The sequence below is a fragment of the Sarcophilus harrisii genome, chromosome 2, assembly GCF_902635505.1.
Source record: "Sarcophilus harrisii chromosome 2, mSarHar1.11, whole genome shotgun sequence".
Lineage (NCBI taxonomy): Eukaryota > Metazoa > Chordata > Mammalia > Dasyuromorphia > Dasyuridae > Sarcophilus > Sarcophilus harrisii.
Window position 1 is genome coordinate 634,755,095 of NC_045427.1, and position 12,351 is coordinate 634,767,445.

Below are 12,351 nucleotides of genomic sequence, written 5' to 3' on the forward strand. Positions count from 1 at the left end.
GGGATGGGTTTCTCAAAGGGCTCTCACTCATCGGGAGGCCAGAATTGTTCTTTTTTTGTACTGATCTTGTGTGTAAAGGCGTGTATCTTTGTATGTGTGGACATAGATCTGTGTCTGGGTGTTGGAATCTGAAATTCTGTCTCTGTGAGTGCTTTTATGCTCATATTTTTTATTCGTGGCTTTAGCTGTGTGCATTTCTATGTGTGATTTCTAAGGTTCTTTCCAAGTCTGTGATTTGTGTATATATTTGTATACGTGTGTGTGTGTGTGTGTGTTTGGTGTTTGGTGCATGTGCTTTTTGTGTGCTTAACTGGCTCTGAAACACCAGAATATCAAAGTGCTATCTAGACTTTTGAAATCACAAGGTCAGAAGCTCCAATTTCTGTTCTGACCTGTGGATCTTTTAAGATTCTGCAGTCTAGGATGTTGTCCAACCCTCTCCTCTTTGCGTCATCTGCTCTCCATAAATGGGTTATTTTATTCATGACTATTTCTTAATACTATTCTCACCAAACCCTGATCTTCCCCCTCCCTATTCTTATTCAGTTCATTTTTAATTTATTTCTATTCTTGAACTATTCCTGCCTCCGCAACCTCCTAATGCCCAATTCGCATAAAAGTGAGACTCATGAGAGACCCATGACAAAAATACTTTTCAACATTCACATTATAAGATTTTGAATTCCAGCTTTTTTTCTCTTTCCCTTCCCCTCTCCCCAAGGCGTCAAGCAATTTGACATAGGTTATACATGTATAATCATATTAAAATTATGAAAGAAGAAATCAGAACAAAAGAGAACTAACATGAGGAAGAAAAAACAACAGAAAAGTGAAAATAGTATGTTTTGATTTGCATTCAGACTCCATAGGTCTTACTTTGGATACTATTTTCTATCATGGTCTTTTGGAGTTGTTTTAGATCATTGTTTTTCTAAGAACTAAGTCTATCAAAGTTGATCATTATACAATCTAGCTGTTACTATGCACAATGTTCGTGTGCTTCTGCTCACTTTACTCGGGATCAGTTCATTTAAGTCTTTCCAGACTTTTCTGAAGTCTTCCTGCTCATCATTTCTTTTAGAAAAATAGTATTCCATTATATTCACATACCACAGTTTGTTCATCCATTCCCCAGTTGATGGGAATCTCCTCAATTTCCAGCTTTTTGCCATTACAAATAGAGCTGCATTAAACATTTTTGACGTCCTTTCCCATTTTTTATGATGTCTTTAGAATACAGATCTAGTAGTGGTAGGGCACAGTTTTGTAGTCCTTTGGACATAGTTCCAAATCCTGGCCACTATATTTTTTAATGGGTGGTGGTACTTCACTTATACCCAGAGACTTCACTCCTCTCACCAAATGTTAGTTACACAAAATACCATCATAAATAGGGAGTAGAGAGAAAACCCATTTATCCAAGCAGATAGTTTGAGAAATTTACAGATAGACTAAACCAGACAATGAAAGATTGAATTAGCTCTCTCGTTGGGAGAAAGAGTTCTCACTTTGACAGAGAGAAATACCCCAATCTCACCCAAAAGAAAGCTCCTCAAAGTGTCTAAGTAGGAAAGCTAGATATCAGGGATGAGGACATGCTAGCTTCTCTATAGATTTGCTAATTCCCTAAGTTTTTCTTTCTCTGGAACCACATCTCTCCTCTTTTGAAACAAGAAAGATGAAGGATGTCATTCATTTTCAGAGCTCTCCCTCCAACTGTTCTACTCACTCAATGACATAGGCCATTAGCATTCTCTTCACCAATCCAAGATGAGAGTCATGGTGAAATGCCAGCTCTTCTATATGTGACACTTTTCAAACTCTTCTCTGTCTCTCTTTCTCAGTCTCTGCCTGCCTTTCTTCTCTTCTCTTCTCCTCCTCTTCCTCCTCCTCCTCTTCCTTCTCTCTCATGAGATTTTGCAAATTTAAGTCATCATGGAGAGTAACAAGACTATTTCAACAACAGAGGAGAGAGATAATAAGAACCTGTACTCTGGTGATTGCTCATTGGCTAGCAGTAGAGAGGAGCTAGGAGAGATTTTTTTGCAAGCATAATTAGTGTAAATGACCAAACTTGATCATTGAGAATAGAGTCAAGAATGACTGAGATTTGAACCTGCCTAATTGGAGAGATGATAGTATTCTTAATAGAAGCAGGGAAATTTGGAGAAGAGGCAGATAGACAATGAGCTTTTTTTTTTTTTTTTTTAGAAATGCTGAGATTTAGATGCAGATGAAACATCAAGGTGGAAATGTTCTGCCCACATCACCAGTAGGGGAAACTGGACCAGATTTTGGAAAACAAGTAGAGATGATACTGGAACTCATGGGAGTTCAGTAGATTACCCAGGGACAGAGCATAATTAAAATTTTGGGGAAAAAAGTAGACCTAAGATATAGCCCCCTTTTAAAAAATAAAATTTTTTATTTTTCAAAATACATAAGATAGACCCTTGCAAAACTTTGTGTTCCAAATGTTTTTTCTCCCTCCCTTCTCTCCACCCCTCCCCCAGATGGCAAGTAATCTAATATATGTTAAACATGTGCAATTCTTCTAGACATAGTTCTACAATTACCATGATGCACAAGAAAAATTAGATCAAAAAGCAAAAAAATGAGAAAGAAAACAAAATGCAAGCAAACAACAACAAAAAAGTGAAAGTGCTATGTTGTGATCCACATTCAATTCCCACAGCCCTCTCTCTGGTTGCAGGTGGCTCTCTCCATAAGATATAGCCTTAAGGAAAACCCATGCTTAGGTGATGATGAAGTATCTTTTAGGTTCTAAGACTCAGTCAGTGATGCTACTCATGACTGCATCCCTGGGGTTTGGGATGACCTCACACTTGCCAAACTGAACTATCTTATTGGAAGTTCTTGACACTAATGAAAACACAGGTTGGTTTAAAAACGAGGTAATAACAAAAAACAAAGTTCCAAAGAGTGAGACATGGTGAAAAGGATGCGGGCTTCAGGATCAGGACCCAAGTTCAAATCCCATTCCTACCACTTACCACATGTATGACACTGGGTAATGAATGCACTTTAACTTTCTTGTCCTTAGATTTTATTTTCCTCCTTCCCTCCTGCTGCCATCCTTCCCCTTTCCCTTCACCCACATGAAGGCATTGGACTAATCAACAAATCTAATTTGCCTTTAAAATTCAGGGATTCTTAATCTTGGGTCTATGAACTTTTAAAAATAGCTATATTTCAATAAATTTGGCCTCCTTTGTAAGCCTATTTGTTTTATCTTATTCATTTAAGAACATTATTTTAAGGACTTTGCTTTATCTTATTCAATTAAAAACATTATTTTAAGATAGGCTCTATAAACTTCTCCAGATTGCCAAAGGGATTTATGACACAGATAGATTAAGAATCCTTTGCCCAAGAACTACAAATCCCAAAGATCCCGGGCAGCCATCAGGAACCCATTTCCTTCTCTTATGCAAACAGCCAATGAAAGGGAGAGCTGCCAAGAGTCTCCTATGACATTTGTGCTCATTAACTTCTGAGCACCTTAAAACTGGTGGCTGCTGCTTGGAGCCAGGGCTGTAGAGATTGGAGGAAAGCTTCCTATTTCTCTTAGGCTGCATGTTTTTTGTTTGTTGGCTGCTGGAGTTAGTCTCGATAGTACAGAATGGATGCAATACTGAACTCTAGGATGGAGGATATTGAAGATTACTATGAGTTACTGGGATGCGATGAGCTTTCTACGGTAAGAGAATTAAGATTGTTAATTTCCTCCTCTGGGAACTGAAGGAGGTGGGACTAGATCATCCCTAACCTCCTTTCTTAGTCTAGAATTAGAGATCCCAAAGAGCCTTTTTGGCTCAAAGTTCTGAGCTTTTAATTTTGCAATGGTGCTTAGAAAGCCCATTATGTTCATAAAATCTTTTATGAAAGAGGAGACTTTTAATATGTTTTCTTAACTTCAATGTCCTGTTTGCTGTATGAGAGCTTCTAGAATCATATATACACCTGTGCGTTAAGGTGCACCTATACTTAGTTGCCTTTGAAATGGTTTTTTACTTAGTAGCGGGCTTTGGAAGTGATGATGATTTAAAAACAAAAGATTACATTTAAAACAAAAAGATTAGATACTTATACACACCCATATTAAAGAAAAGCCCCCAGAACAGGTTCTGATTTTTCCTCACAAGTTTTCTAACTTAATAAACGTGTACACAGACATAAGCCACTATTAGTTTGATATTTTTCTAGTACTCTTTGATTTTTAGGCTCCATTTTAATGTGTACTCGATGCAGAGATCTGAGATTCTAGTTCCTTTTGAGGTTACCTTTCTTTCACACTATCTATATCTTGTATGTACACAGTTATTTGCATGAGAATTGTCTCTTCTATTAGAATATAAGCTACTTGAGAGCAGAGACATCCTCCCCACTTTTGCTTTTTATCTGTTTCCCCAGCACGTAGTACAAAGCTTGGCTTATAGTAAGTGCTTGATAAATGCTTTTTGGTTGGATATAATAATATATGTAAGATTGATTAAAAAAATATACTGGGATGGGACAGGACAGGGCGTGTACCTTCATTGGTATACTTCTTTTGAGGAAACTTCCTCTACCAAAGCAGATATCCAATTTTTCTGTTACTAATGTTTTGTTCATCTATAAAAGATGGGGTTTGGACCAGATGACCTCTGGCCTTTGGTTTCCCTATCTATAAAATGGTGGGATTGAACAATATGAACTGTGAGGTGATTTTCAGCTCTGAATTGTTGGTGTGTACTCTTAAAGACATATTAATTTTTTAACCTACAAAGAAAGGAGACAATTCTATTTCCTTTTCCCCCTCAGTCTTCCTATTTGCTACTTGTTCTCTTAATTATCATAAAGTGTAACCAACCAATGAGCATTTCTTTTATTAGTGTAATTCTCTTTTGAGGAGAAGAATATTGGGGTAGAATGATGCTGGTCACACAACTAGAAAGGCCTGCCTTCAACTTCTGTTTCTGCCATAGTTTCACATATTACACAATCTTTTATGGCCTCCAGGAAACTTTTTAAGTTTAAGTATTTGCAGAGCAAGTAGCCATGTAGGAATTTCTTTCTTAGGAGCTCCCTATACCAAGAAAATCATAGATCTGGGTCCTTTCTCCCTCCCCTCCTCTAAAACACCCCCCATAACCCAAAAGTGATTTACAATCTATTTTCTTTATAGACAATGTTAAACCATTTCATTAAAAATATTCCATTTTATTGACAGAAAACAATATTCAAGTTCATTTAGGCAGCACAAGTCTAGTGGATTGAGGTTTGGACTTGGAGTCAAGAAAATTAAGGTTCAAACCCCATCTTTGACCCTTGCCTACTTAGGCTTCATAACCTGTAAAATTTCTGTTAAAATGGGGCTCACCATCACTTCTACCTCCAAGTTTGTTTTGTGGTGATTATCAGAAGAGATAAGGTCTATATGGCATATGTTATTTAAATATGAATTTAAATGTAAGTCATGGCCTTTATTTATACTGCATATAGCTCTACCTCACTAACCCTGTGTTACAAAAAACTGAACATTTAATTACTGAGCACCTACTAGAGGAAAAGCAGTGTGATAAGTACCTAAAGTGAAACAGTCCCTGGAGGCTCAGAGAGAGCCAAAGTATCACTCATGGGCTTGTTGTCGATCCTTTTGACTGATAAGTCATATTATTTCATTCATATAAGAAAATTTTCTTCAATATTAAGAGATGACTGTGTCACCCCTTCCTCACAATTTTTTTTTCTTTTGCTGAGACAATTGGGGTTAAGTTACTTGCCCAGGGTCACACAGTTAGGAAGTGCTAAGTGCCTGAGACTAGATTTGAACTCAGGTCTTCCTGACTTCAGGGCTGGTGATGTATCCACTGTACCACCCAGCTGCCACCTAACTGTCTCCTCCCCTCCACTCCCCCATTCTTTTCTTCCTACCTTCTGTTTTCTATTTGACTGATGAACCTATATTGTTAGAAGGCTTGCATGGATTTAATTTAATTCTATTACATTTTAAAAAATCATGAATTAGCAAATCCTCAACAAATTGGAACTTTTCCTATATAAAGAAAGTTAGAAAAAGTGGCTTGGTCTGAAACCATGAATCAATTGTATTCAGGTTGTTTAAAAAATACATATAATATATTTAATATAGAGCCAACAAGGCCCCACTTCTTTGATTCTCTTTCTGAATTTTCTTCTTCTCTCTACTGTGTATTTTAGAAAAAATGACAGTCTTCTTTTTTCCTAGATTTTTTTTTGTTTCAGTGTTAATCCCTCTTCTCTTTTGTAACCAATACTTGTTATCAAACAAAATAAGTCTGCATTGTTTCAGTTGAATCAGAAAGTGTACATGTGTTCTACAATACCTGCAATCTATGATGATGATGCACATGTGTCTCTGTGAGTCTCCCATTGGTCACTGCATTGAATAAACACCAGAAAGAAAGCCCCTGACTTCAAGAAGCTTATGTTTTTCTGGTTAGGAATGGGGCAGGATGCAAAAGATGCAGATAAATCAATACAAAATAATTTGGAATACGTACAAAATAAATACAAAGCAAACTTACCATTTACGTAAGTGGATATAAAGGGAAGTTATTTAAATAGTCACATAGTGATAGAGGACTTTCTGGTCTTTGTCCATTAAAGGGAGGTTCTTTCTGGGAGCCAATGAGATAGGCTGATAATTTTCATTTGCCATATGTATTCTTGTATGAATATCACAATAAATAGGGTAGATACCATAGGTATTATTTTTATCACCTTTGCTACATATTGCGTATTGTGTTAGGGAGGACATGGATGAAATTGTGAGTTTTGGAGGTGGTTGTTCAGCATGAGGAAGGGTTACACAGGGGTCTGATGAACTGGAGTTAATAATTCTGGAAAAGAGAAAACTTGAAAATGATAACTGACTTTAAAATTAAAACTGTCCTGGGGCAGAAGGTTTGGGCTCCCTTCGTTTCAGAGGATCCGATGAGAAGCAATGGCCAGAAGCCACAAAGAGGCAAATTGAAACTTGGGGAAAGTTCATCCCAAGTCATGATGTTCCCAAACCCAGTGGGTCTGACTTCTACTTCCCTCCAGTCTGGGAGTCAAGACTGAAAGACTCCTAGAGGGTTATGACAACATAATCTCTCAAAGGACAGGTTCTTGCTTACGTCAAAGATTAGACTCTATTATGGCATCCATGGAAAGTTTCTTCAACCTTGTTCACCATTTAAAGAATTATGAAAGCAGGGAGCAGAAAGTTTAAATGACTTCAGAAGCAGGATAGGGTTCCCCCTGTCTCTAGGTACAATGATCTTTCTCTTATGCATGCTGTCTTCCAAGAATAGGATTTGTCTTAATGAAGAAGCGAAAAAGTTGGTATACAAGTGCTTTCCCTCACTAACCTTACTTGTTTAGTGAAGTATTAATTTTCTTTCAGGTTGACCAAATCCTGTCAGAATTTAAGATCAGAGCTCTTGAATGTCATCCTGATAAGAATCCTGAAGACCCCCAAGCAGGTAGGTTTATTTTTTAATAAAACATTTTTTAAAATGTAAGCATTTTTTGTTTTAACAAAAAATAATTAAAAAGCTTATGTTGCTATTTTTCATTTGTGCCTTGATTTATTTTCAAATATATTCCTTTTCTTTCTCCTACCAAGAGAGTAATACCTTGTATCAAAGAATTTTTCAAAAAGAGAAAAAGAAAAAAGCATTTCCACAAAAATAACACATTAATTGAGTCTTATACTATATTCCAGGGCTTCTTAAACTTTTTCCACTTGAAACTCCTTTTAGTCTGAGAAAATTTTATATGATCCCAATATATAAGTGTATAAAATATGTATTTAAATATCAACTATTTACTGACAACAAATCATAATTTCATTACTCCCACATTCAATTACACAACCCCATATGGAGGTGACCCACAGCTTAAGAAACTTGGCCATATTTAGCATTCTATACTATATCCAAAGCTCCCACCCCACTAATGAAGAAAAGGAAGTACATTTTCTTATTTATTTTTCAGGGCTTTGCTTAATCCTTACAATAATTAGACATTTCACCCTTTCTCTTCCTCTGCCTTTCCCTTTCTCCTGCTCTCCCTTCTCTTTTCTTCCCTTTCCCTCCCCTCCCTTCTCCTTCCTTTTCCTCTCCCCTTTCTTTTTCCTTTCTTTCTTTTCTGCTGGCACATAGTGGCACTTAATAAACATTTGTTGATAAAACTTGGTAGAAAATGTTTATTCATCTGAAAATTTCTATATTAATAAAATCTCAAGTTCTGTCCTTATCCCCATGTACCAGGCACTGTGTGATCAAGCAAGAAAGGGAACCAACATTTATTAGGCTCATACTCTGTGTCAGGCCCTGTGCCAAGAACTTTATAAATCTGATGTTATTTGCCCCCTTGTAATTAGAGCACTGGTCCTGGAGTCAGGAAGACCTGAGTTCAAATGTGGCTTCAATTATTACCTCCAGAGTAGTAGCAATCCTACCTGGGAAGAAGGTGCTGTTATTATCCCAATTTTTCAGTTGGAGAAATGGAGGTAGATAAAAGTTAAGTGATTTTCTCAGGGTCATAGTGATAGGCACTGGCACATAGTAGGTTCTTAATAAATTCTTATTGATTGATGAATGGAAATAATTCCACTAATCATACGTGGACAGGGTGTAGAGCCTTTAATGGGCATTGATGTCCTTCAGGATCATGGTGCATTTTCCAAAGAAATGGCGAGACAAATGCTACTAGGCATTTATATACTTAGGTAATACTTAGGCGTACCAAGACTAGCCTAAGTATTTAGTTGACATGAAAAAATATATAACAGAAAAGGTCACTGTTTCTTATTTTTCAGGGCTTTGCTTAATCCTTACAATTAGTAGACATATCCTTTTCTCCCCTCTTCCCTTCCTTCCTTCTCTCCTCCTTTCCCCTTTCTTTTCCTCTCCCCTTTTCTTTTTCCTTTCTTTCTCTTCTGCAGGTACATAGTAGGCACTTAATAAACATTTGTTGATAAGACTTGGTAAAAATTGTGTATTCATTTAGAAATTTCTATATCAATAAAATCTCAGGTTCCGTCCTTATCCTCATGTACCAGTCACTATGTGATCAAGGAAGAATACAAAGAAAAATACAATTAAAAGAGAAATTATTTTTTATGTATCACAATTTATGGAATTTGAGGATGGGTGGGTCTAATTAGAAGAGGAAATAAAGGGAAATAGCTGTTTTTTGGAGAGTATGAAGTAAATTGATATATATATTGCTGGATTCTATCAGGAGCTTTAGATTTTCTGAAATGTTTTGTTTTCATATCAGTCATTTTTGGATCCTTTCTCTCATGTCTGTTGAACTCCACCTTGACAAAAGATGAAAAAACAGCTAATGTAATGACCTCACTTGAGAGGGTATGGAACATTCTCCTGTAGACTGCGGAGTAGAGGAACCATGTTTCTTTATCTGTTCCCTAGGAGAAAATTGGTCATGACTATTTAATCAATCAATTTAGTATTGGTAAATAATGACAATAGATGTTGGTATCCAATGGATGGAAGCAGCTGGGTGGCTCAGTGGATAGAGTATTGGTCCTGGAGTCAGGAAGCCCTGAGTTCAAGTCTGGCCTTAGATACTTACTGCTCCTGTGACTCCAGGCAAATCACTTAATCTGTTTGCTTTAATCCCCTGGAGAAGGAGATAGAAAACGACTCTAGTACCTTAGCCAAAAAAATTCCACCGACAGTATTCTGTGGTGTGCAGGGTCAGCATGAATTGGACACAACTGAACAAGATTGGCAGATAGTAAGTGATTAATAAATGTTTTCATTCAAGGTGCAAGAGGAAAGTGGGTGATGGTGGTGATGGTGACTGTTGTTAAACTATTAAAATCTGGCTTCATTTTAGTATTGTCTGTGAGATGCTCCCCCCCCCTTTTTTTTTTTTGCTACACTGACTAGCCTCCTTTGCCTCTTCCCTCTCATCCTTTTATGGAGCAAAAAGAGAAAAATATAGGAAAAGAAAAAGAAAAATCAAATACTTAGATGCGCACAAACAAATGCTCCCAGGGATTGGGGCTGAAAATATATGCCTTTTTCTGCATCTTGAGTCCATCCCCTCTCAGTCCAGAAATGTAGCTCTTTTATATTAAAGATGAGGACAGAGCTCTCAGGTGGTGCTTTGACTACTAGAATCAGGTTAGCTTAAAAGACCAGGTCTCCCATTTCATCCAGGGCCATCTCCAGTTTTGCACAGATCTCTCATGCAAATTTTTCATCTCCCTGATGACAAGGCCCCCTTTAAGCATGAAGGACAAACAGCCATAACCACATCATCTTCCCCTTGTACCATATCATGTTTTAAATGATGGAAACATTTATTAATCACTTACTGTCTGCCAATCTTGTTCAATTGTGTCCAATTCATGCTGACCCTGCACACCACAGAATGTCAGTGCTATCTGAGGGACTTTCTTGGGTAAGGTACTCAAGTGGTTTGCTATCTCCTTTTCCAGTGGATTAAAGCAAACAGAGGAAGTGATTTGCCTGGAGTCACAGGAGCAGTAAGTATCTGAGACCAGACTTGAATTCAGGATTTCTGACTTCAGAGCCAATGCTCTATCCACTGAGCTACCTAGCTGCTTCCATTTAGTGGCTACCAATGTCTATAGATATTCTTTACCAATATTAAATATTGGGTAATAGTAGGAATAAAGAATAACAGAAGCAGGTTGACCTATTGGATGGTGAGCTGACATTAAAGCCAGCCAGATGTGAGTTTGCGTCTCCCTTTTAATATATACCAGCTGTGACTCTGCTCTAGGCAACTCTCTAAGATTGTAAATTGCAGAGAAGGTACCACCCTGTATTTGTGGAGGAATTTCTTATACAGGAATTCCTTATTCCAGTGAAATCACAAGTTCAGATCTTATCCCTGTTCTTATTTACCAAGATCTTTCTCAGTTTATAGAGATTCACATACTCTTCTTTCAAAAAGCTTATGTATAGTAGGAGGACCCAACCTATAGAAGGGAGAGTTGGCTAGGGAAGAATGCTTTGGTATGGGAAGTTAGAGAGATGGATGAGGAGCCATAGAGATTATAGGAAAATAGATTCTGAGTTGGAAAGGGCCCTCAAGCTCATTTAGCTCAACTCCCTGATATAGAGTGGGTAACTCCTGTCCAGGCTGGCTTTGCCCAAGATCACACAGCTCCAAAATATCAGAAGCTGAGTCCTTTAAAATTCAGCAGACACTTTCTTTCCCAAAGCAATGTTAAGCTTGGCTTGGTTTTTGATCACAGAATAAGAGGTCGAGAGTGGAGGGTGTTGGTGATGCAGCAGGGTGAATGGCAAGGCCGCCAGAGGAATGTCTGGTTGGATATGATAAGAAGCATATGGAGATCTTGGGTCTGGAGTCAGCAAGTTACAGAGGACCATGAGTATTTTCATTGTTGGACTCACCAGTCAGAACATGTTCTAAGTACCTTTAGAACTTAGTTACCAAAGTACTTTGTTACCCAGGGTGTGGTCCCAAGAGATCCAGGAAAAGCAATAACAGGATGGGTGGAAAGTAGGTGGTTGGGATGGAGGTTCGAGATAATATCCTTTACTTTGTGATAATTGAGTGTTTCCATCAGCAAAATAGGAGTCAAATACTACCGGGAAGTAGTCTATTTACTTTCTGACAGAGGAGTTAAGCAACTCACAATTAGGTTTATGTCTTTGAACAGAAACAATAATGCAAGTATAAATATTTGAGAAGCACTTTGTTTTTCAAAACAAAACAAAGCAGATTTTTTTTTTCTTTTTAATGCAACTTGCCCTCTGGTAGCATTTACGTAGTTCTGGAAACCATCAGAGAATGTCACGGATTTTGCCTGATCCTTGTAACTTCTAGTTGCCATGGAGACAGACTTTACGCAATATTTCTGAACCTGAGATTGAATAAATATTGTTTAAAGAGAAAGGATATCCAGGTCCATATCTTCTTTTATGGTATTAAATTAAGGAGGTGACTTCAATGGAAGTGATTCCGTACCTTAGACCTTGTCATATAGAACCAACTCTGAGGTTCCAGGAGGCTGTAACTTGGACCCCCATAGGGGTCAAATCCTTATCTTACAGGGGAGAAGCTGAGACCCATAGAAGAGAAAGGATTCCCCTACTTGAACTTATTAGAAATTAGAACTAAAAGGGACCTCGGAGACCATCCAGCTCAAGACTCATTTTCTAGATGATGAGAAATGATTTACCCAAAGTCTTAGAAAAGGCTTGAATCCAGGTTGTCTGGCTCTAAATCCAGTTCTTTAATCATTACATTATAGAGACTGGCCATCTTATTTATTATTAATTTAATTTTTTA

At 37.5% G+C, this 12,351-nt stretch overlaps 1 protein-coding gene across 1 annotated transcript in view; it reads left to right on the forward strand.

Moving 5' to 3' along the window:
* The first annotated feature begins 3,453 nt into the window (after positions 1-3,453).
* DNAJC12 (DnaJ heat shock protein family (Hsp40) member C12) overlaps positions 3,454-12,351 on the forward strand; it is a 30,629-nt gene continuing 21,731 nt past the window's right edge. Inside the window, exons 1-2 of the mRNA XM_003755029.4 lie at positions 3,454-3,721; positions 7,433-7,511. Coding sequence (XP_003755077.1) covers positions 3,644-3,721; positions 7,433-7,511 — 157 coding nt within the window. The 5' untranslated portion in view covers positions 3,454-3,643. The remainder of the gene's footprint in view (positions 3,722-7,432; positions 7,512-12,351) is intronic.